General features: G+C 43.5%; 1 protein-coding gene across 1 annotated transcript in view; it reads left to right on the top strand.

Moving 5' to 3' along the window:
• The window catches only part of DCAF13 (DDB1 and CUL4 associated factor 13), a 148,378-nt gene that overhangs the window by 103,902 nt on the left and 17,750 nt on the right, over positions 1 to 26,726 (top strand). The window contains exon 9 of the mRNA XM_033933398.1: positions 1,714 to 1,849. Coding sequence (XP_033789289.1) covers positions 1,714 to 1,849 — 136 coding nt within the window. The remainder of the gene's footprint in view (positions 1 to 1,713; positions 1,850 to 26,726) is intronic.

Genomic DNA, 26,726 nt, shown 5'->3' with positions numbered 1-26,726 from the left:
ATTTGATTGAACGTCTATCTTGGATTCTAGGCATTTTACATGAATAAAAAGGGGTTACAAAATTTACAGACAAGGACAAACAAGAAAAGCGGACTTGACACACTGTTAAACAAAATGGATGAGGGGAGAACTACAATTTAGCAAAGAAAAGACATTCAAGGGATAAAGAATAGGGGAGGGAGACCTTCTTTGTCGCTGGGCTCCTTAGAGAAGTAAACAAGGAAAAATCATTGTTCGAAAGCATCTTTATAAAGGAAGCACTTTAATGCTGCTTTAAATTTTGCTCCACTCTGATACGAATAGGCAGTTACAGAGAAGGTAGTTGCACGGCGGGTACCTATGATCTTTAGTGAGGGCACCACGAAAAGATGCTGAGTAGCAGATCTTAACGCTCTTAGAGGGTCATGTGGTATGAGGAGTTTATCTATGAAGGCCGGTTCTTTAACTTTATGGGATTTGAATACTAAGAGGGCAATTTTATATGATGTGTATTTATGCCATGTAGATATTTAACCTCCACATTAGGCTTTTTTATTGCCGGCCACAGCTCTGACGCTCATAGAATTCCTATTTTGAACGATAAACCTGGTTATTGAGATCCCTGTTTCCACAGTTCTTTTGCTTTTGGTTATCTCCTTGTCACTGTGGAATCATTTGGTGACTTTTTCTTGGTTTGCTTTGGACACTGTCAAAGAAGACAGGCAAAACTATGGATTGGTTAATGTGGAATTCTGAGAATACTTTAGGGAGGAATTTTGGATGCGTCTGGGGAATTACCCTGTCATGATAGAATCTTGTGTAGGAGGACCTGAGACAAGGACTTGCAGCTAACTCTCACAGCAAGGGCTATATGGAAAACAACTTTTAAAGGGAGAAATTTCAGAGAGCAAGATGAAAGTGGCTCATGATGGAGACCTCTAATTATCAAGTAACTATAGGCCTAATAAGTCCTGCATCTAAATGTTAAATGGCTTTCATATTAAGAAATACAAAGTAATGACAGAATATCCAGCGAGTCAGCTTAGTTTTGACAAAAATTTGAGTTACTGTATTCTGGCTTTTCAGGGCAGAATTCTGGTCACTGCATCTCAAGATATAGAGAAATTAGAAAAAGGTACAAAGAAGAGTTAACAAAATGATTAATCCTCCAAAATTAACTAAAAGCACATGTGATGTTTGCACAGACACTTTCATCAAGATCTATTTGAGATGGATAAGAATTATAAAGCTCTTTTGGCCCATTCACTTTTTATTTCCAGGTTACTAGAGAAATACACAGGGGACAGAGCTAGGATGGGGGAAAAGCCTATGGGGTGGGGACAAACTTTGTCCTCATGTCATTCTCTACAGGTTACCCTTTAAAAAAATAAATATTTATTTAAAAAAAAACCTTATTGTTTCCCTGTTGGCATTACTGTTCTATAAACTTCCTGCACCTTTTTTTATAAAGGTAACTTGTAGCTAGGGAATCCTTTCTGAGAAGTCATTTGACTCTCAATTTGCTTCAAGGATAACTTAGGTTATAAGTCAACCTGGACAAGGCTTGTAACTCACCTTGAGCTTATATTTTAAAAGGGTAAGTAAATGAATCTCAAATCCATTGTGGTGGTGTTTTGTGGTTTTTTTTCTTTCTCTCTCTCCCTCTCTCCATTTATAAAAATGTTTTCTTTCCTGGATCCAGAAAGAACATGCGTTATTTATTTTTGTGTGCAGGGAAGTATATCATACTAAACGAATGCAGCATGTCATCTCAGTAAAGTGGTCCTCCGACAACAGGTACATCCTTTGTGGGTCTGATGAGATGAACATCCGAATATGGAAGGCAAATGCTTCAGAAAAACTTGGAGTGGTAAGGAATCCTTTTATGTTTTTCTGAGCTGAAATAATGCAGATTACAATTAATTCTTTATAGGTGCCTTTTTATCAAAATGTTATAGAAAGGATTTGTATTGCTTGGAAAATTTTATTTGTTAAACACTGACATTCATATTTCTCTGCACTTATTGCATTTACTTATTATTTTTTTTAGTTCAAATGTTTATTGATTTTATAGAAAAGGTACACAAATGGTAACTAAGACATGATACAATCCAGTTGCATGAACAGTAATAATACACATGTAAAGGTCAATAATCTTGCAACAATACAACCGATTGATCAGTGTTAAACTTGTATGACAAAACCAGCACAAAATCTATCAGCAGTACATATGCATGCAAAACATGAAGGGGAGTTCCCAATGAGCACTACGAAAAGGCTATGCCTTATCTATTGAGAAATATATCAGTATATGGTTAGACAGGATGACATGAAATACCAAATGTCAACGATCCAGTTCACAGTAAGATTTGACAGGACTCCATACTTTAAGAAATGTACTAGTAGAATGTTTCTCAGCTAAAACACTTTCAAATTTGGTAGTCGTACATACTATATTCCACCAGACAATGAATTCCACCTTAGACAAATCTTTCCGACAGTGTAGAATATTTTTGAGTGCCAAAAATAATAATATATTAAGCAAATGAGCATTATGTTCTGATAAAGTATGTGAAAGACCACGATGACCAAGAATAATAATCTTAAGGTGTAGGGGCTCTTGTATATTTAGTATGGAGGAAATGGTGTTCCAGACTTTATCCCAGTATATGTTGAAAAATCATGTGGGACAGCGAGCCTTCATATTCCCCACAGGACCAGCATAAGCTAGATATATCCTTAGAAAATTTGGTGAGTTTCTTCGGATCATCTGGCGAATTGCAGCTGATCGTTTGGATTTAAATACCTTAATCCAAACACCTTGCCATATAGCATCATCTGCTGACATATCTAAATCAGGGAGCCAAGCACTCATCAATTGTGATACAGAAACTAAAGAGGCCTGTCGTAGCAATGCATACCATTTGGAGGCTGCCCCTTTGTGTGAAGTGAGTGATATGGTTTGTGGAATAAGGTCAGGTGTAAGCCTTACCCCCTCTTTTACAAAGGTATGTTAGCCGTTTTAGCGTGCGCAAAATGGTAACGCGTCCATAGACTTATACTAGGCGCATTAGCGTTTAGTGCACGCGTAGATTTAGCGCGCACTAAAACACATAGCGCACCTTAGTAAAACTAGCCCTTAGCTTCTTTAAATCGGGATATATTGCGTGAATGCAATGCCTTAGTTGGAGCCACCTAAAATATTGGTTTGCTGGAAGACCATATTTATCCTGCAGTTCTTCAAAAGTCATCCATTGCTCGTGCTTGATGAAGTCCTGCAGTGACCATATTTCACAATTTTGCCAAATTGTCCAGTTCAAAGCAGTGTCTTGAATTTTGATGTTGCCATTTTTCCATAAAGAAATCATGGTTGTATCTTTCCATTTAGTTTTCATAACACTGTCAAACTGCTTAAGTACAGTATTTGTGAAACAGTGAAGAGTTGGGCTATTTCAAGGGAATGGATGTTGATAGATTAAGGGCTAGAGCAGTGTATCTTAAACTGTGTGCCTCCTGAGATTCCAAGTGTGCTGAGGCACATTGAGGAGGAAGAGAAGCGCCTCCCAGTCTCACCTTTAAAGGTAATTCTGTAAACGTTATCAAGGTTGCACATGTCAAAAGCTGACATAAGAATATAAGGTTTGGACAAGTTCCTGGAGGAAGGTCCATAGCTATTGAGAAAGACATGGGGGAAGCCTCTGCTTGCCCTGTACCGGTAGCATGGAATATTGCTACTCCTTGGGTTTTGGTCAGGTACTAGTGACCTGGATTGGCCACACTAAGAACGGGCTACTGGGCTTGATGGACCTTTAGTCTGACTCAGTAAGGCTATTCTTATGTTCTTAATTACAGCAGCCTACAGAGGATCGCCGGTAGGTAAAATGATTTTATTTTCAATATAGTGATTGAAATGTGTCAGTTTTGAGAATATATATCTGCTATGTATATTGTGTGTATATGAAAAATGAGTGGAAAAAATTGTATTACAATTAGTAAAGGGGATTGGATCTGGGGCAAAGCTTGGGTGGGCCTAGAGAGGTCTATGGTTGGGGTACTCAGTTTATATTTGTTAGACTTAGGGGGTACTTAGCTTGAAGTGGTTGAGAAACACTGCTGTAGGCAATCAGCTGACGCCAGTGCCTCTCCTTCTCTCCGGCTCTCTTCCCTGCTGGCACCCCCTACTGGCGTCTCAGGGCCCATCTGGAGGGCCTCTGCACATATGCATGATGTCATCACGGTAACATCTGCACACTTGTGTGTGCCTCAAGCTGTGGCCACTACCTTTAGTGTGCCCCGGCTCGAGAAAATTTGAGAGACACTGGGTTAGAGTAACAGAGCCAAACATACTTTTCTCTAAATTTAGCCACGCTGGTGAATTGGACATATTTTGGTTGCATTATAAAGGCTTGATGATAGTTGAAGTCTGGAAAGCTGACTCCTCTGGATGATTTATCATTCTTGAGTTTATGCAAAGCAATGAGGTTAACTATTTTCCATAAAAATTTGCTAAGAGCTTCTCTTTTGTCACCCATTTTTTATTCAAGTAACTTAATTTAAAATTTATTTAAAACATTTTTGCCGTACAATAATCCTAGGTGGCTTACAGTATACCCAACCCCAAATTCGAAAGGAGGAGAGGGGTGAAAAATCAATACTATTAATCCGTAAAACTCCCCAAGACTGTTCAAAAAGAACACTAAACACTTAAGCAGTGCAGGTCAAGGCAAATGAAAGAAAAGCCTCAAACAGTGGGGGAAACCCATTCCACCAACCTCACATCACAGGCGTAAAAATCTTTTGCTGCTGAAACTATAGCAAAGCTTAATTACACAATACAGTGATGAAAAATACAAAGCTACATAGCAGTTCAAAAACACTCTTAGGAACTATGTACAGCCAGCCAATGATCATTTCAGTCACACTGCCATTTCATCAGGGCTGCAATTGCTCACATAGAGCAGGAAACAGAGTCTGTTGAGACACACTGCTAGTCCTCATTAATCAGAGTGACTGATTAATGAGAACTAGCAGTCACCAGGGACTAGTCCTCACCCTGCACCAGGTGCAAACAAGGACCACAGAGCTGGACCAGGGTATCCAGTCTGAATGGGAGAATGGAAGTTGCCTGATCAAAGAAAACTTTAGGATGGTTTCCCTGGGCTCTGTTCTCCCCATGATTCAGAAACAAGGTCACAGGAAGTATCTCGGATTTCAAGTCGGGATACCACTTTTAGTACCACTTTCTGCCGTTTGGCCTTGTATCAACTCTGAGGGTTTTTACCAAATGTCTAGCAGTAGTCACAAATTATTCAGAATATGGCAATTAAATTAATACATAAGGTAAAAAAATTTGACCATGTTACACCTCTAATGATTGATTCACATTGGCTACCAATTAGCCATCGAATCACATTCAAAATACTTCTTTTAGTTTTCAAAGCCCTAACTTATAAGGAACCGCAGTTTATTACACGGATGCTTATTCCATACAATGCAGCTAGAACTCTTCGATCATCCTCCAATAATTTATTAACAGTTCCATCTTTGAAAATAATCGGAACCAGAAGACAGGATATGTTCTCGGTCACAGCACCTCTTCTATGGAACTCCATTCCTCAATATATTAGAAATGATAAAGATCTTGTCTCTTTTAAAAAATCCCTAAAAACTTATCTCTTCAGAGATGCTTTTAATCTATGATTTTCTTAACCAAAACTTCCTTTTAACTTGCTATTTTAAAGTCCTATTTTCCTTATGTTATTTTCCTTTATATGTTCCTTAACTTTTGAAAAGAAATTGTAACTTCTCCCTTCTTTTCTCCCTATTCGTGTATTGTCTTTTTTGTAGTTTGTTATTTATTTATTATTGTATTACTTGTTATTTTTTAAATTTGTATTGTACATCGCTTAGGAAATTAAATAGGCGATTCATCAAGAATTAATAAAACTTGAAACTTGAACAGTGTTACGCAGACTGGGAGTGCGTGTGTTTCTCTTACTGAAAGATTAGTTGGTGGTGAGAACATCGAAAGAGGGTGCTCAGGAGTCTATGGGCTAGATTCACAAAGCAAACCGATTGTGAACCGATCGGTTTGCGAGCCCTTTGTGACCTGATTTCCTTCCTACCCAATTCACTAACTTGTGTAGCGATCCCATCCCGATCCGTGCACGCAAATGAGGGGAATTGGCATGCAAAGAAGGAAGGACGCGATTCACTAAACTTTTCTCCTGACACACCGACTGGCTGGCTGATCAAGAACAAGCGACTGATAAGGACTCCACTTGGACTTGTAAAAAACTCCACTTAGAGTACTGCCTGCCCCAACTCTTCTGTCTCTGTCTCTCCTGCTCTCTGCCTGCCCTGATTCTCTCAGGCTCCCCCGACTCTCCTGCTCTCTGCCTAGACCTGCTCTTTGCCTGCCCTGACTCTTTCTGCCTCCCACTCTTTCTGCCTCCCATGACTCTCCTGCTCTCTACCTGCCCCGACTCTCCTGCTCTCTGCCACCCTTCCCCGCAGTGTGAGCCTGTAGCTTTAAAGCAGGGCTGCACTGCGGGGAAGGGCAGCAGAGAGCAGGAGAGTGAAAGATTGCCCACGGCCGACCCGGCCCAACCCCCCCCCCCCCCAGCCCACATCTGGCTGCTTCTCCTGTCACTACTGTCGGGGCTCTCCCCGTGCCTCCAATCACCTCCATTTGCATGAAGAAAGTTGGTGAATCGGTCAGCCTGCCTCCAATCACACACGGCTCAGAAAGTTAGTGAATCTAGTCCTATGTAGAGAACTATTTGGATGTTGGAGCTATTAGGGTTCATTATCAACTACTCCACAATAACAAAAAGATCTCACTGTTCAAAAAAGGGGAGGAAAAAGATCTCAGAAACCTGCTTGGTGATGGGGATTAAATCTCAGCCAAGTCTGACAAGATTCCACGTTTCATTCATCGATCCTGAAAAACCTCCCCCTTCCTTTTTTATTCTATTTCTTTTATATTTATTATAATTCTTTCTTCCTTTTAATATTAATTTTTATAAAATCTTCTCCATTGAGTCATCTCTTAAAACTATATTTGTTTCAATTACTGTTCAATGTATCTTCAAATTTACTTATCTCAAATGTTGCAGGCAGCCACAATCCAACGGGACCCATTTCACCTGAATTGCTGGCTTTCTCAAGGGTTCACGTAGGCTGCTGCATGTTTATTCAGCAGCTTTCAATCTTATGTTTTCATGTTGAACCTTGTCAGACTTGGCTGAAGTTTATTCCCTGTCACCAAGCAGGTTTCTGAGATCCTTTTCCTCCTTTTTTTTTACACCTTATGCTTTGAATAGTGGGATCTTTTTGTTATTTTGGAGTTGTTCCAGTGGGTGTCACTTGCCATCTTTATTGTGTATATCTGTTTGTTATCAACTACCCCAAGTCTCATCTACCACCAGTTCAGCAATTGGAGTTCATAGGACACCTGCTAGACATGATGCAAATGAGAACTTTCTCCCTCCAGCACGGGCAAACTCCCTTGTTGCCATTGGCACATAAGTTTGCAGCAGCTAGCAGGTCACAGCTTGGCAAATGTTGAGGCTGCTGGGCTGACCTCCACTGTGCATGTCACTCCTTTGGCATGTGTTGATATAAGATATGCCCAGTGGACTCTAGCTTTCCAGTGGTTTCAGGCCTTGGGAAACCTAGTGGATGTCATCCGAGTAACCCCAGAGTTGGCTCAATCCCTCTTCTGGTGGAGAATTCAGCACAAGTTGACCTTGGGATTACCATTCCAAATTTCTTGGTTCCAGAAGGTGCTGAAGACAGATGTATCCAACCAGGGGTGGTGAACTCATTTAGATGGGTTGCACGCTCCATGGTTGGTCCAGGAAACGGATATACAGATCAGTGTCCTGGAGCTCAGGGCAATCTGGAACACTCTAAAGGCTTTCAGAGATAAATGACTCAACCAAATTGTGCTCATTCAAATAAATAATCAGATTGTGATGTATTACATCAGTGGTTCCCAACCCTGTCCTGGAGGACCAACAGCCAGTCAGTTTTTAGGATAGCCTTAATGAATATGCATATGAGAGATTTGCATATAATGGAGGTGACAGGCATGCAGATCTGCCCCATGTATATTCATTAGGGCTATCCTGAAAACCTGACTGGCTGGTGGTCCTCCAGGGCAGAGTTGGGAACCATTGTATTACATTGACAATGGCGGGGGGAGAGGGGAATAGGTACAGGATCCTACCCTCTGTCAGGCGGCTGTTGGGATATGGAACGGGATTGTCCAGCACCAGGAGTGGGATCCCTAGGATAGTAGACTTGGGGGTGGGTCAGTAGAGTGGGAAGACCTGATGGGCTATGGCCCTTATCTGCCGTCATCTTCTATGTTTCTATGGATAGTTCTCAGAGCCACATACCTGGTGGAAAAACTCAGCAGCCTGGCTGACAGACTGAGCAGGGTAACACAACCTCACAAGCGGTCTTTTCAGCATTGGTTTTGCCTGGGAGATTTTCTGAGAGTGGATCTCTTTGCCACTCATTATAATCACAGTTTCTCAGTACTGCTCCAGGTTCAGGTCACATGACAGACTAGTATTGGATGCCTTTCTCCTGCATTGGAAGGACAGGTCTTGTGTGTATCCTCATATCCTCTCATAGGGAAGAATTTACTAAAACTCAAGCAAGACTGTTCCTGATTTCTTTCTTCCTTTGCTGCAGTTACAACACAATTGTTAATGAAAAACATTGGCCTGTCACGTATAGGCTTTTATACTTGATGCAGTTTGCACTTCTCACCTGAAAGGTGGTATTTTTAACTGGAATGTCACATCATTTGTCACACTTTAATATAGACAAATGGAATGCCTGAACAGCACATTCTTTAGCATATTTAAGGGTCATATATTTGATTTGTTGCCTTTCTGTGGTACACCGAAAGCAGTTTACATGTTATATGTAAGTACTTTCTCCTTTCCTAGTGGATTCGCAATCTAAGTTTTTGCACATGGAGCAATGGAAGGTTATGAAATCTCTATATCTGTTGAATAAGGAAAAGGTTCCAGTAGGTTTCAAGCTCGCTCCATGAAAACAAGCAGAATCCTGGGTGAATTTCTGAGAGCAGTCATGCTAGAGCAGGGGTCTTAAAGTCCCTCCTTGAGGGCTGCAATCCAGTCAGGTTTTCAGGATTTCCTCAATGAATATGCATGAGATCTATGTATATGCAGTGCTTTCAATGCATATTCATTGGGGAAATCCTGAAAACCCGACTGGATTGAAGCCCTCAAGGAGGGACTTTGAGATCCCTGTGCTAGAGGATATTGATAAGTCAGCTTTGTGGCAGTGTTGGCACTCCTTTGTTAAATGCTACCACGAGGATGTGTTTTTGCCAGTGAAGGATGTGGCTTTTGGAAGAACTGTTCTAGATGGTATCTGATCTTCCTCTTGCCCAAGATCCTAAGAGTTTCGTATGTCCCACTGGTCTAGTAGGATAATAAGGAAGGTGGAATTTATCTGACCTGATAATTTCCTTTCCCTGAATCCTGCTGGACCAGTCCAGTTCCTACCCCATCCTGCTTTTATGTAAGTTAGTTTACTGCTGGGGGCTCTGTTAAGGTACAATTTTATACTTGCACAGAGATGGCCATAGGAATCTCTGGGATGTTTTTGGCTGTTTTGGTACTGTATTTTCCTTTTGTTTCATTGATTGTGCTTTATCAGCGTTGTCAGAGCTAAATCCTTTTGCTGCTGCTGATGTCACTGGAAAGTTCTATGTTCTCTGCCTCTGTAGCATTCATTTCCTTGAGTCCATCTAGACCAGTCTAGACTAAAAGAAAAATCCCAAAGTGTAGACTGGTATAGCTGGATTTGAAGGAAAGAACAAATTCCACAATGTTATGTGTGTATAGAACATGTATCTGGGTAAAAAAAAACCTATAACTTTTTCTTACACATCCTAGATGATTTAATAAATTAATATTTAAGACTTTTTCTTGTCCACAGAAAACCATGAGTTGATACTAAATCAGCAGCAGTATGCTCATCTTAAATGAAAGAAAATCATTGCTTTCAATTAAAATAAAAGCCTTCAAACTTGTACTGTATTATGTTGACAGTTTGCTGCACAGTGAGAAAGCATGGGATTTATTGAGACAGAATCAGCTTTTTAAGCTGGCTGAGTAGAACAAGCCTGACTATAAGAAAAATAATGCATTTTGTTTGTGGTAATTTGCACTGTAATGGAAGTGTATTTATTAAGACAGTGATTTAAGCAGGGTCTAATGATTTGTCTCATGACTTCAAAATGTTATAAATGTTTTCTTTCAAAATCATTGATACAGCAGTATATTTCTGAATTTCTAAGATGAAGTTTAAAACGTGATTTGTAAATTTATTTTATTGTGGTTTGATATAGGACTGGCATTTATATTGCTTGTTAGTAATGCTGTTGATTGCTTTAATTTTGTTGGCAATTAAATTTTTTAACAATATTAACACTATCTGCCACCGTCCAAGCTTACAGCCCATCCCCCCTTTCCAGGTCCACCTCAAGGATGCTAAGGTGATCTAGAGTTGGTTGACCAGGAACAATCTCCATTTGCTTCTGCCTTGCTGTCTCCAGGTTCAAAATGGTAGCTCTTTCCTCTAGCAGTAGTCTCATGGTACTGTGGCAAGGGTTCTGACCCTGAGCAGTAGTACTGTGAAACTATTACTACAGACTGTGGCCACCATTTGAACCCAGATCTGGCATAGCAAGAGGGAATTCTTAAGCCCCTGTGGGAACCTACAGGAGGGGAAAGGTTTCTTCTGGGGGGGAGGGGGTTAAGTAGATTAGATGCTTAAGGAGGTGCTTGAAGAGAGGTAAATACTCTTAGGGGGAAGGATTTCTGGGGGCCGGGGCAAAACTAACCCCCTCTCCTCAGTATTCATATTCCCCAGTTAGGTAATTGGATGAAATTAGTACAACAGAATATGAAAATTGTACTAGGACAGAATATAAAGTTAATGCACGTAATTTATAGAGTATTATAGGTTATGTATTTATCTCCAGCAGTTAAGCACACACATTTACTATAGTTCCATGGTAAGTGTAGTTATGCTAGTATTTTGTAAAGGAAAGTAGGCACCTACTTCCTTTTATAGAATATGCTCTAATCAGCCACCCTCTAGTTGCTTATATATACAGTACATATGAATGCATTTATAGAATTACGTCCATTCTGTCTGAACAAGCTATATCCTCTTTTGTTAGGAGACTGTCCAGTTATAGGATTTTCATCTATTATGGAATGACCCTAAAAGTTATATACATAGTAGAAAAAAGTAAATAACCTGCTAGATATTTTGTCATCACCTAGCACCATTTGTATGGTATTTTATTTTAAAATAAATATGTATTACAATTACTAAAATTATGGCAAAAAAAGATTTTTCGTGATAGGGGCACATGTAAGGTAGATCTGTTTACAACAGCTAAAAGAAGAAAAGCAGAATAATCTGCTCCAGGAAGAGTTTGGAAGACAACTCACTGACAGACAACATTGGGAAAGATTCTTGGTCTTAAAAAAAAACCTCAGGGCTAGATTCTCAAAACTTTGCATTAAAAACGGATGTTCCTCTGTCTCAGTAGTTATTGTAGGGATTTCAAAAATGTGAGTCGTTCTTCAAAAAATGCGCATGCAAAAGAGGTTGGTGGAGAGTTGCGAAGGTTCGCTAAATTTGCATGTACCCATTGCTGGTGATAGCGATCAGCACATGTGCAAAATAAACGCACAAAAATAAAATATCAAAGATTGGCAGAAGGTATGCCCACTTCTTCCCACCACTGAAGTCAAGCTTCCTTGGGAGGGGCCTGAACCAATCAGGAACTTCCTTAGGCTCAACCTTAAGGAAGTCCCTGATTGGCTCAGGCACTTCAGGCCCCTCCCAAGGGAGGAGTCCAAGGCGCCTGAGCCAATCAGGGCCTTAGGCCCCTCCCCGTGCATCACAGGAACTGGTTTTGCGACCATCCTTATAGGATCGGTAAGTTTAGTAAATCTAGGCCTTAGAGTTCTGTTATCAGAACTGAGTGGACTGCATGCAAGGTTAGAGCCTTTAGGCCATTCTAGAAAAGTTCAAGTTCAATTTATTTGATATACTTACTGCTAATAAAACCAAGGTAAATCTAAGTAGTCTACAATAAAATATAATAAAAATTAATAAAATAAAAAGAGTGGAAAACAAAATTTGACAAAGCACAAACAGACAATCAACTGGTTGTAGAAACATAAGGAAAAAGGGATTAGTAGGTTACAATAAAGCAAAAAAGTTGGGAGAGGGGAGGAAAGAACAAGGTAGGGAAAGAAAACATTTTCTATCTGCCCATAAAACTCTAGAACAGAATGTCTGACTGATGCCAAACATGGTTACATCAGCCACTTTTATAACAAATGAACTACAGTATCTTAAGAAAACATCTGTTATCTGGTAAGCAAGACTAGAAAAAAGTGAATTATTTCAGGCTTTCCACATACATAGAAACATAGCATCTGTCCATGTGCTACACACAATTCTTGAGTAATAGACTACTATATTTCCTATTCATCATACAACTATTCTAGACTCTGGCATTGAGGTCTAGCGACTGTATGGGGTTCTATTCAGTTATAGTTTATTTTCTCCTCCATTGGATCATGCAGTAAATGCAATTACTTTTAAACTTTTTATCCTTTTAGCAAAATCCACAGCAAACGCTCCCTAAAGTACTGTCCCATTTTGCTCAGTTTAGCCTGTCTGCAGGTAATAAGGATAAATTCTCCATGTTACGTTTACTTGCTGCTAAGGAAGGCAAATGGTAGAGGATTTTTTCATGAACTTGAGCTAAGGGACATTTGAAATATCTAGGGTTGCTTATACCTACAAATGTAAATAAACTTTATGCTCTGAATATTAGGGCTGTGGAATCGGTACACAAAACCTTCCGACTCCTTTATTTATGGTATCTCCACTTCGACTCCTCTGAATCCTTTATTTATAAATCTATTTAAGAGTTCACAGGGGTGGGCTCGCAGGGATGAGATGGGGACAAACTTTGTTCCTGTTTTATTCTCTAGACTCCACTTTCACTAATATAAACATCATAAAATATATTACATTTTGTCATCATCAAAATATATTCTAAAAGTAAAACATATCCTGAAACAAATGGGTTATTCGGTTATTCAAACTATTATCTGTGAAATAAGAAATTTAAGCATTATAATATTTGCATGGCATACAATTTAACTTTATTAGGAGTTGGAGTTGGCACTTTTCACCAACTGACTGTACAGCCCAAAAATTGCTTCTGACTCTTAATTACACAGCCTTGCTTCTGACTCCAACGACACGACTCTGACTTCACAGCCCTGGTGAATTTCCACTCCCTATTGGAGGACATGAAAAAGCTAATGTGCATTTGGAAAGATCTTCTCTTACCATTGGGAGGACATACTGTATACATTTGCTTAAAAAAATACTCTTGGCCAAAGGGCTATATATTCTCCAGACAGTTCCTGTCAGGCTAATATAAACTTTTGGTCAAGTATTTGTGGAAGGGTAAGAAATCAAGAATGAGACTTCACATTATTACAGGTATGGTGGGTGAGGAGGGGAGATATGGACCTTTCCTAATTTATGAGTTTATAATATAGCATATTTAATGTGTCAAGTCCAAGACTGGGTGTTTAGAACACCTAATTATTGTAATCTCACTTAAGAACAAATGGGTAAACCCTTCAATTTAGCATATTTGGTATATTCTGAACTTGGGGAGTTTCCCAATCATTTGAAACACAGGCTGTTATTGAGTTCTTCACGATGGCCATAGAAAATGAGTAGGAAGTGGTTTGGGATGCCAACACATCTCCTGTGGATGCACTGGAATGAAAGAAATGGGTTTCCAGGACTGTAATAGAAAGGTTGTCCATGAATGAAGTAATTTGCATAAAGAAGGTACCCTACAGATGATGTCTTTTGAAGGCCAAGTATGGGTTACAGGAGAGGGATAAGTATCAATATATACAACCACAATATTCTATTCAAACCCTATTGATACAAAACCCTCATCTGTAGAATATATAAATTTTAATACATATTAGCCACAGCAGGAAGATATCAAAGGGCTTATAAAGAAATATTATAAAGCATATTTGATAAAATTACAAAAATGGGTAAAAGACCTGGCTGATGATTATATACAGGAAGATTTCTTAGAGGGGTGCAGGGAGGAGTGGATTTGTCCGAATGTTCCCTAGTTCAAGAATTACATTATTGTATAATCCACTGGGCCAATCGGAGCCTTGGGCCCCTTTCCTGTGCATCCTAGGAAAGGGCCTAAGGCCCTAATTGGTTCAAGTGCCTAAGGCCATTCCTAAGGGAGTGGCCATTGGCACCTGGGCAATCAGAGTCTTGGGCCTCTCCCAGTGCATCCCAGGATGCACTGGGAAGGAGAAGACCTGCCATTTTGAAGAGGCAGGCCTACCAGCAGGAAGAAGTGGTCATCTGAAAGGTAAGGGGTTGTGGGAGGTGTTGGAGGTTTGTAGGGGTGCCAGCGACAGTATGGAGTGAGTATCCCTGCTGCCACTCTTTAAAGGTGGGGAGGTGAGGGTATGGGGGGTCCAGGTGGCAGGAGGGAGTGGGCTTCCTGCCGACTTTTTTTTTTTAATAAGTTTGGGTGGTGTTGGCCATCGTGGGGTGGGATCTGGTATGAGGTTTTTGTTTTGTTTTGTTTTATTTTAAAGATGACAGATATTGTGCATGACATGCACATCATCTATGCCCATTTAAAAGAAAGAAAACCCCTGCTGTTCAGCATTTTTTTTTTAACGTTACCGGCACCTCCAGACCTGTCGGAATTTTTGGAGCATTCTTCATTTTGTGCATCATGTGGACATCGATCAGAGTGCTCATTTTAATATTGATGAGCTTGTTGTAATGTATTTACATGCAATTATCAGAGGCTGCTACAAACAACAGAAAAGACTGTGATTTGCCTGAGTTTGAAAACATTTGGAATGCCTCTGGGATGTTCACTTCCTAAGTTGTGCTTACTGTATTTGGAAAGATGACGACTTGGAACTGGAAACTACTGGTTATCCCAGGACAAGCAGGCAGGTATTCTCACTAGTGGGTGATGTCATCAGACAGAGCCCCGGTACGGACGTCTCACAAGCACGTGTTGCTTGTAGAAACTTAAAAGTTTCTAGATGCCCGCACCGCGCATGCGCCGGTGCCTTCCCGCCCGGAGATCCGGGCGTGTCTCCTCAGTTCTTTTCTTTCCGCGGAGCTGAGAAGTTCAACTTCATCATGCGCTAGCTGAATTCAGTTAAATTTGCCTTCCTTGTCCGCGTTTTCGCTTTCTTTTAATTACAGTTAACAGTACATTTCTTTTTCAATTTAAAAAAAAAAAAAAGATTATTTCCTCCGGCGGGTCGAACGGGCCGGCCACGTGGCTCAGGCCCACAGGTTTCGACCTCGCGGTGGAGATTTTCCGGCCTATGTCCCGGCCAATCACCGGGTTTAAAAAGTGCAGCAAGTGCCAACGCGCGATTTCACTCACGGACCCTCACCGGCGCTGTTTGCAGTGTTTGGGTCCTGACCACATTCCGAAATCGTGCAGGCCTTGCTCTACCCTTACGGCACGCTCATTCAAACGGCGTTGCCTACTGTGGGAATCGATGTTCAAGATGGACTCAGCTAAGGATCCTTCAGCCTCCACTTCATCTGATACCTCCCCGGTTCGGGCGAAACCGGTATCGACCCCTCCTGCATCGAGTGTGGTGAAACCGGCATCGTTCATCCCGACAACATCCACGAGCTCGACGTCGGTGCCTGCCCCGGTCTCCTCGGTTCAGGTACCTCTTCCTTCCACAGTACCACCAGTGGTCATCAAAGTGCCGAAAGCTACTAAGCAGAAGCACTCGACCTCGAAGGAGCGCGATGACCGTGCAGGAGGACCCCCTTTCGGTGCGGATCCCTCCTTATCGGCTTCGCTACGGTCCGTGCTGGAAGCTCAATTCGTTGAGCTCAAGCAGACCATCGGACCCGGGCTCATCGCTGCCATACAGGGTGACCTCCCGGTACCGGTCCAAAGGGGCGGTCCGCCCCCTCCCCCTCCTCCACGCCGCTCGACCTCGAAAACCGACGAGGACGAACGAGGGAGGGCGGCGATGCCCATGCGGCAAGCCTCGCTTACCGATATGCCGCCATTAGAGCCCATTACGCCTCCGCGCCAACATGGGACCAGACCTCCGATCGATACTCAAAGCCCTGGGCATAGTCAGGAAGAGTTCTTCCGTACTCCTTACCAGACTTGGGTAGCATCGCAAGAATCCGCATCGCAACCCCTGTTGCGATCCACCGCTTCCAGCCCTATCCACCTCTTGGGGGCCTCGGGAGACCATGCGATGCACAGACGATCCCGATCCCCGTCCCGCCACCGAGACGGGCACCGATCAAGACACTCATCCTGGCACTCTTCACGCCACTCGGAGGTGTCACCGCAGAAAAAACTGCAACGTATGGGATACTCCTCATCTGAGGTGTCCCCTCCGGAGGGACCGGAGTACGAGGAGACACCCGTACCCGATTCTCCTTGCCGCTCCCCGATGTCCATGGATCCGGAGGCCTCTTCCTCCTCCAGCCCGTCCCACAGACCGACGCTGGCGGATCAATTGTCTTTCTCATCATTCCTCCGACAAATGGCGGATGATCTAGATGTGACCCTTGACACGGGCTCCCGATACTCCAAAGAGTATCTGGACACCATGCATTTACCTAACCCTCCAACGGAGTCGCTTCGGCTCCCCCTGCATAAATTGCTGGATCAGACCTTCATGCAGTGTTTCGAAACACCGTACTCCATACCGGCGATTCCCAGCAAACTCGATGCTCGATACCGCATCGTGCACCATAAAGGGTTTGAGGGCCCTCAACTCTCCCACCAATCTCTACTGGTTGAGTCCTCTCTTAAACGCTCTCATCCCTCTCAGATCTACGCCTCTGTACCGCCGGGCCGAGAGGGGAGAACGATGGACAAATTTGGTAGAAAATTCTATCAAAACTCCATGATGGCGTCACGGGTGCTGAACTACAATTTCTTTTTCTCTTCCTATCTGGAGTTCTTCTTGCCGGTGCTCCGCAAGTTCACTCCGTTCATAGACACCCAAGCTCGATTCGAGTTCGAGGAAGTGGTAGCCTCCCTCTCCCAATTACGCCTCCAGCTGATGCAATCCTCCTTCGATGCATTCGAACTCTCGGCACGTGCTGCCGCAAGCGCGGTAGCCATGTGTCGCCTGGCATGGCTCCGTACAATCGATATGGATCCCAACCTCCAGGACAGACTCGCCAACGTACCATGTGCGGGAGCTGACCTGTTCGATGAGTCTATCGAAACTGTTACCAAGAAGCTGTCGGATCACGAAAAATCTTTTCAATCCATCCTGCGGCCCAAACCCAAACCTCAACAGTCTCGACCTTCCAGGCCACCCCTGATTTACCAGCGTCGTTACATGCCCAGACAAACGCCTGCTGCGAGACAACCTGCAAAGAGACAACCTCCCCAGAAGTCTCAGCAAAAACCTCAGCCACCGGCTGCACCTAAGGCTCCCCAGCCCTTTTGACTCCCCTCCGGGGAGCATAACCGACACCGTTCTGCACCCCTCAGCCTCTCCCATAGGGGGCCGCCTCCATCTTTTTTACCATCGATGGGAGGCCATAACCACGGACCTATGGGTCCTTACCATCATAAGAGAAGGATACTCTCTTCACTTCCATCGGGTCCCCCCGGACCACCCTCCAAGAGAGTATCCTTCAAGCTCGACACAGACCGCACTTCTTCTTCAGGAAGTCCAAACCTTACTTCAGCTTCGGGCTGTCGAGCCGGTCCCGTCAGACCAGTTGAACCGAGGGTTTTACTCCCGGTACTTCCTCGTCCCGAAGAAAACGGGCGACCTGTGACCCATTTTAGACCTTCGGGCCCTCAACAAGTTTCTGGTCAAAGAGAAGTTTCGCATGTTGACTTTGGCTTCTCTATACCCCCTCCTCGAGCAGAACGACTGGTTATGCTCCCTGGATCTCAAGGAGGCCTACACTCACATCCCCATTCACCCGGCCTCCCGAAAGTTCCTCAGATTTCGGGTGGGAAATCTGCACCTACAGTATCGAGTGCTACCATTCGGCCTCTCTTCGTCCCCCAGAGTCTTCACAAAGTGCCTGGTGGTAGTGGCCGCGGCACTCCGAGACAGGGGTCTACAGGTGTTCCCATACCTCGACGACTGGCTCATCAAGGCCCCGTCAGCCCCAGAGGTCACTTCGGCGGTCTTGGCTACAACCTACTTCCTCCAGAATTTGGGCTTCGAGATCAACTTTTCCAAGTCTCATCTACAACCCACCCAGTCCCTCCCCTTCATCGGAGCGGTCCTGGACACCACTCGACTCCGAGCATTCCTGCCTCTGCAACGCATGGAGTCCCTTCTCCACCTCTGCCAGTCGGTGTCTACTCGCCAAACCCTACCGGCGAGACAACTGATGGTGCTCCTGGGCCATATGGCCTCCACAGTACATGTGACACCCTTTGCCAGACTCCATCTCAGGATCCCCCAGTGGACCCTGGCATCACAGTGGAATCAGACGTCCGATCCACTAACCAAACACATCTTAGTCACACCTGCTCTTCGGCAGTCTCTACTTTGGTGGATGACCTCTTCGAATCTATCCAGAGGTTTGCTGTTGCACTCTCCCCCCCATCAGAAAGTTCTCACAACCGATTCGTCGAACTATGCATGGGGGGCCCACCTGGATGGTCTCCGCACCCAAGGATTCTGGACCAGTGCGGAAAGACTACATCAAATCAATCTACTGGAGCTCAGAGCCATCTTCAATGCGCTCCAAGCTTTCCAACACCTACTTCACAACATGGTGATCCTCATTCGCACAGACAATCAGGCCGCCATGTATTATATCAACAAGCAAGGAGGCACGGGCTCGGCCCTCCTTTGCCAGGAAGCTCTACGAGTCTGGGATTGGGCGGTGCGCCACAACGCCTTCCTCAGAGCTGTCTACATTCAGGGGGAGAACAACGTCTTAGCAGACAAACTAAGTCGTCTGCTACAACCGCACGAATGGACTCTCCATTCCAGCCCCCTTCACCAAATCTTCACGCAGTGGGGGACGCCTCAGATAGACCTCTTTGCGGCTCCCCACAACTCCAAACTGCCTCAGTTTTGCTCCAGGATCTACACTCCTCATCGCCTCGAGGCAGATGCTTTTCTACTGAACTGGGGGAAACGATTTCTATATGCGTTCCCACCATTCCCGCTGATCCAGAAGACTCTGGTCAAGCTGAAACTCGAACGGGCTACCATGATTCTAATAGCTCCTCGGTGGCCCAGACAACCTTGGTTCTCCCTCCTACTTCAACTCAGCAGCAGGGAACCAGTACCACTTCCAGTGTTTCCTTCACTACTTACTCAACATCAAGGATCACTGCTTCATCCCAACCTGCAATCTCTCCACCTGACAGCTTGGTTCCTCTCAACGTAACCCCTCACCAATTCTCACAAGAAGTGAGGGAGGTCTTGGAAGCTTCCAGGAAGCCCGCCACTCGACAATGCTACTCCCAGAAATGGACTAGATTCTCCTCATGGTGCGTTTCTAAATCAAAGGAACCTCAGCGAGCTTCCTTATCCTCCGTGCTGGACTATCTCCTACACCTATCTCAATCTGGGCTCAAGTCTACATCCATACGAGTCCACCTGAGCGCTATTGCGGCGTTCCACCAGCCCCTACAAGGGAAACCCCTCTCGGCCCATCCGGTGGTCGCCAGATTTATGAAAGGACTCTTCCATGTTAACCCTCCTCTCAAACCACCCCCAGTAGTTTGGGACCTCAATGTAGTCCTTTCCCGTCTCATGAAGCCCCCGTTTGAACCACTCAACAGGGCCCCTCTTAAGTATCTCACCTGGAAAGTGCTTTTTCTTGTAGCCCTTACGTCCGCTCGCAGAGTCAGCGAACTCCAGGCATTGATGGCGGATCCACCATTCACAGTATTCCATCATGACAAGGTGGTCCTCCGCACTCACCCGAAATTCCTGCCTAAGGTGGTCTCCGAATTTCATCTCAACCAATCCATCGTACTTCCAGTATTCTTCCCTAAGCCCCATTCTCACCACGGAGAATCGGCCCTTCACACTCTAGACTGTAAACGTGCTTTGGCTTTCTACCTGGATCGCACCAAGCCACACAGAACCACTCCTCAACTTTTTGTCTCCTTCGACCCTAATAAGTTGGGAAGACCCGTATCAAAGCGCACCATCTCTAATTGGATGGCGGCTTGTATCTCTTTCTGCTATGCTGTATTATCACTTCCTTGTAAGGTCACAGCCCATAAGGTCAGAGCAATGGCAGCCTCAGTAGCATTCCTCAGATCAACACCAATCGAGGAAATTTGTAAGGCTGCCACCTGGTCCTCGGTTCACACATTCACCTCACATTATTGTCTGGATACTCTCTCCAGACGGGATGGACAGTTTGGCCAAACAGTATTGAAAAATTTATTCTCTTAAGTCGCCAACTCCCCCTCCATCCCGCTGAGGTTAGCTTGGAGGTCACCCACTAGTGAGAATACCTGCCTGCTTGTCCTGGGATAAAGCAATGTTACTTACCGTAACAGTTGTTATCCAGGGACAGCAGGCAGCTATTCTCACGTCCCACCCACCTCCCCTGGGTTGGCTTCTCAGGCTAGCTACCTGAACTGAGGAGACACGCCCGGATCTCCGGGCGGGAAGGCACCGGCGCATGCGCGGTGCGGGCATCTAGAAACTTTTAAGTTTCTACAAGCAACACGTGCTTGTGAGACGTCCGTACCGGGGCTCTGTCTGATGACATCACCCACTAGTGAGAATAGCTGCCTGCTGTCCCTGGATAACAACTGTTACGGTAAGTAACATTGCTAACTAGTATGTTTGTGGTTAAATCAGATTCATTATTTATTATGAATGGTATGACTATCTGTTAAGGGGAGTAGATTAAAATAATAATAATAAACTTTCTTATTCAGTTATGAACACTCTTTTTGAACTCTTTACAACCCAAGCTGAGAAGTATATTGCTTAATAACTTGAGAGCTTAGAACAAATAGAATTAGTTCAGTAGTGCATGGTATGAATCCTGTGATTATTCTACTTGTCATTCATTTTACTGGTTACAGGTTTGTTGGGTTAGAGAGGAGGGGGTTGGGGAGCGAGCACCGTATTTTTCGCTCAATAAGACGCACCTGACCATAAGACGCACCCAGATTTAGAGGAGGAAAAGAAAAAAAAAATATTCAGAACCAAATTCTCCGTGCTAGGCTATGTACCCAACCCCATTCTCCTTGTCAGGCTCTGCACCCTGTCCCCCCTCTCTGCCAGGCTCTGTACCTTGTCCCCCCTCTGGTGGTCTAGTGGTAGGCTGGAACAGAGCACAGGGCAGGCAGGCTGACCTAGAAACAGGCAGGCTGTCCTATACCTTCCACGTATCCTAAATCATTCCCCCACATACCCCCAGTACCTTAAATCATCCCCCATCCCCCCTATGTACCCCCAGTACTTTTTAAAATCATACCCCCCCCCCGTACCTTTAAAAATCCCTCCCTCCCTAGATGGCTGTCTTGATATTTTAAACATCCTTCCCCCACCCCTGGTACCTTTTAAAATCCCTCCCTAGACAGCTTTTTTTGTATTTTAAACATCCCCCCACCAGTACCTTTTAAAATTCCTCCATCAACGGCTGTCTTGCTATTTTAAACATCCCCCCCACCCCCTGGTACTTTTTTAAATCCCTTCCACGCTTACTAGCTGTCTCCTCTTCTTATTTCCCAGCCAGCAGCACGGAGGTCAGAAGAGTGCAGCGGACAGAAGCAAAGCTTTCTACGCTCCCACTTGGGCCTGCGCTGCTTTCTGAATGGCTGCGATCAGTTCTCGCGGGTCGGGCAGACAGCGGCAGGCGGGATTTTAAAACATAATAAGAATAGCTACAGCTAGGGAGAAAAATCTAGGGAGAAAAAGTTAAGACCATAAGACTTGCTGCTGCTGGGTCAGACCAGTGGTCAATCGTGCCCAGCAGTCCGCTCATGCGGCAGCCCTCTGGTCAAAGACCTAAGCCCTAACTAATACTAGCCCTACCTGCGTACATTCTGGTTCAGCAGAAAATTGTCTAACTTTGTCTTGAATCCCTGGAGGGTGTTTTCCCATATAACGACTCTGGAAGAGAGTTCCAGTTTTCTACCACTCTCTGGGTGAAGAAGAACTTCCTTATGTTCATACGGAATCTATCCTCTTTCAATTTTAGTGAGTGCCCTCTTGTTCTCCCTACCTTGAAGAGGGTGAACAACCTGTCCTTATCTACTAAGTCTAGTCCCTTCAGTACCTTGAATGTTTCGATCATGTCCCCTCTCAATCTCCTCTATTCAAGGGAGAAGAGGCCCAGTTTCTCTAATCTTTTGCTGTACGGCAACTCCTCCAGCCCCTTAACCATCTTAATCGCTCTTCTCTGGACCCTTTCGAGTAGTACTGTGTTCTTCTCATGTACGGTGACCAGTGCTGGACGCAGTACTCCAGATGAGGGTGCACCATGGTCCAGTACAGCGGCATGATAACCTTCTCCGATTTGTTCATGATCCCCTTCTTTATCATTCCTAGCATTCTGTTCGCCCTTTTTTGCCACCACTGCACATTGCGTGGACGGCTTCATCGACTTGTCGATCATAACTCCCAAGTACCGCCCCGGACATGATTCTCTATATCATAACATCAGCATTTCATTGAAAACGAGCTTAGACTTATCTTCAGAGTCTGTCTTGGGTAATTCATTCTTTACTCTGCTTTTTCTCAAGAACCCACGACAGCTTATCCCAACAGTCAGTCCTACTGTTTCTCCTCCTCCATGAGGCTACATCAAGGGAATCCTAGTTAAAGTGTCATTTTATGAAGTTTCAGATGCTCTCGAAATACTGCAAATACTGCATGGGTTCTTGTGAAAAAGCAGAGTAAAGAATGAATTACCCAAGACAGACTCTGTGAAGATAAGTCTATGCTCGTTTTCAATGAAATGCTGATGTTATGATGTAGAGAACTTTTTTTCCCTTGCTATAGCCATTCTTGTTATGTTTTATGCAGTTGAAATCTAATTATTATCCTATTCTAAAAAGAAAACAAAACTTGAAAAAGAAGTCTTTTTAATAGTGGCGAGATTGATGTTATATTAATGTATGGAGTTTTTTCAGACCAGTAATGTTACAAGTGGCTTACGGTATAGTGCAGTCCCTCGTGTATAAGGTCTTCTTTACTCCTCTTTTTGTATTTATTATTTTTTGTCAGTTTTATTTGATTTTGGATGAATGTGCTAAACACAACAACCTGTTTTTTTTCTTTCATAGAATTAAAAATATATTCTAGATGTACAAGAAATACTGTATGTATTTAAATAAAAATAAATTAATTAATCCAGAATATAAGATACGAGTCTGACATTTTTGGCTAATTTTCAGAGATTAATTTTTATTAATTTTTTTTTTTTTTTATAGTAACCTTTAAAGTGGAATTGCACAGCAGCCATGCTTCTTTATCCAGGATATATGTATGCAATTTATATAAGTAAACCTTGTAAATTATTTATTTCAGTTGTGCATTGTAGCAGGAAATACATGATGGTGGGCGTAAGACTATAAACTGCAAATTGCTTGTAATTAGCATTTCAGTTGATGGTACATGGGAATAACTGTAGGCAGTCTTATTATGTATAATTAGTGCTGTTAATTGGGCACTTGAAAGAAAGCTAGAAAGTTCATTTTGCTCTGATGAAATAGTTCCATCTGTAGCACTGTCGGGATTGGTACCTGTATGGGGTATCAACTGTCAGTGCAGGATACAGAAAGTTTAGGTCAGTATTTTTCAAGTTTTCTCTGTATCTGAAATATCTCCATGCTCCTGAGAGAGTTCATAAAATTATTATGACACCAAGTAGGTCTGACTGTACTGTGCTTCAGAACTGGCAATGAAAGCAGTCAAGGGGAAAAAGAATTTCAGGGATTTTTCTTTTTTTGTTTGCTTGTTTTTTTCTAGATTACCGTACAGAGGATTTTTAGGCAATTGGAATTGATGGACCTCCGCTAACTGTTCACCAGTGTTGCTTTGTCTTGCAACTTACTTGTAATATATTCTACCGTGTAGTTTGGACACCTGTTTACGACAGGCTTGGCACATAGAGGCTATATGCTAAACTGTATTAAGATCCTGGAAATCATTTGCATTGCCTGCAAAAGTTAAACCTTGGTAGCTGCAGTGCAAACCCTCTGTGGCATTCTTTACTCCTTGAAGAAGGCGGTCATGTTGCTTACATAGAACAGTTGTTGGTACTGTGTGTTAATGGCACGGATGCTGATGTGGAATGCATTTAACTACTAAAACTAGGCTAAAATCCCGCAGCCAGTGTATAAAATTACCCTCACCTAGGTCATTACTATCTCTCCCCCTTCCACCTCCGTTGGAAAGCTATTCCATTTCCTCCTGTCCCCGCCAGCCCTGGAATCTCCACAACTGGTACCTGCAAAAAGTAGCTTGAGCCATGCAGCAGCAGTCCTCAGAGGCTGTTTGTGGGGTCCCTAGGGCACTTTCTGTGACTCCCTCCGCCAAACAGGAAGTGAGTCGACTTTCTGTTTGAGGGGAGGAATCATAGAATATGCTTCAGGGCAGGCTACAAACAGCCTCTGAGGATGACTGCTATGGCTCAAGCTATTTTTTTTGCAGGTACCGGTGGTGGGGACAGGAAGAGAAGGAACAGCTTTCTACTAAGTGGAAAGGAGGAAAAGAGAGGTGCTGGCCCAGGTAGGGTCCCATAGACATATCAATCCTGTTTATTCCAGGGCTTTTCTTGTGGTTGGGGTTGTTGTTTTTTTCAAAAAATTTCTCAACATATAGTTGAGTTTATGCGTTAGTTAACTGTTCCATATTATGTAGTATGTAAGCAGTTAAGGTGTGTCTCTCCTCTCCAGCGCCCTGATCTTACAATTTGATCTAAGCAGTGCGTTTGACCTAGTTGACCACACTATTCTCCTGGAATGCCTGGCCCACATTGGAATCTCCGACCGGGTACTCAGCTGGTTCCAAGGGTTCCTACGAAACAGATCCTACAGGGTACACAAAAATGACAACTTCTCCTACAGCTGGGTGAACTCCTGCGGTGTACCACAAGGCTCCCCCTTATCCCCCACCCTATTCAATATCTACCTCGCCTCCCTCAGTAACCTCCTTCACAAACTTAAGCTCAAATTCTTCATCTATGCAGATGACATCACAATTGTCATCCCTCTAACCAGTCTATCCCAGGATCTTCTCAACTACATAACTAGCATACTCAGCCAGATAGAACTCTGGATGCTCTCCTTCAAACTAAAGCTCAACCCAGACAAAACAAAATTCTTTCTAGCCACCCCCAAAGACAAAATCAAAGACACCACAATCCAGGTGAAAGGATTGGTTTTCCCACTCGAACAAACATTAAAAATACTAGGAGTCACGCTTGACAAACATCTATCCCTAGAAAATCACACAGACCTCACTGTCAAGAAAGGCCTTTCAGCACTCTGGAAACTCCGTACCATAAAGAAATACTTCGATGACACTGCATTTCGACTATTAGTTCAATCCTCTATCCTCAGCATACTGGATTATTGCAATATCATCTACCTAAGCTCCACAAAGAAAATCACCAGAAGACTAAAACTGATTCAAAACACAGCTGTCCGCCTAATTTTCGGCCTGAACAAATGGGAACACATCACCCCCTTCTACCACCAACTGCACTGGCTACCCTTCGAATCCCGAGTCCTCTTCAAGTTCGCCTGCATCTGTTACAAGACAGTATTTGGTCTCTCACCAAAATACCTCTCCCCACATTTCAACATGTATTGCACCAACAAGAAATCCCGCAGAATCCAGTTGTTTACCTTCCCCTCCATAAAATCATGCCAGCTCAAAAGATTCATCGACAAAACCTTCGCCTTCCAGGCGGCCAAGCTGAACCCTTGGCTAGCCCAAATGATGCTAGAGGCCCCGACCTACCTAGACTTCAGAAAACTTCTCAAAACACACCTCTTCCGCGAACAAGACCCTTAATCCTCACCCCCCGCATACACTCCAACCCCCCCACCCCCACATCCCTCTCCCCCCCCTCCTCTGGTTTCCCACACCCTCCATTTTATCTTCTCACCCAACTACGATAAACCTGTGCTAAAACTACTTTGCTTCCTTCCACGCTACCTGCAATTCCGACAAAATTTTTGTAAATCCGGGTTCAGACCGGATCCTAATGTAATGGATGTAAACCGCCTAGAACTCTTTGGGTATGGCGGGATATAAGAACATAATAATAATAATAATAATAATAATAATACAAAATTTTCATGTTAGCTTGCATTAATTGCCATATTAAATAGGTAATTGTTAAACACCTAATGCACTTCAATAAATAATCCACTGTACTTTATTTCCTGACTTAAATCTTGTCATCAAGCACTAAAGAACCCTATTACTAAACTGTTTTGACATTGTTTCAGATCATTGATTGAAACCTATCTACGCCTTTAGCGCCTGCTAAATAGAGACAGAAAGCGCTCCTGAGGAAATATTTTTAAATAGTCATGCAATAATGCTAATATTTTTACATAGCCAGAAAATTTTTTTTAATAGAAAATAGCCTCTTTTACA

Source organism: Geotrypetes seraphini, chromosome 2 (assembly GCF_902459505.1).
Source record: "Geotrypetes seraphini chromosome 2, aGeoSer1.1, whole genome shotgun sequence".
Lineage (NCBI taxonomy): Eukaryota > Metazoa > Chordata > Amphibia > Gymnophiona > Dermophiidae > Geotrypetes > Geotrypetes seraphini.
This window is presented reverse-complemented; position numbering and strand designations above follow the sequence as displayed.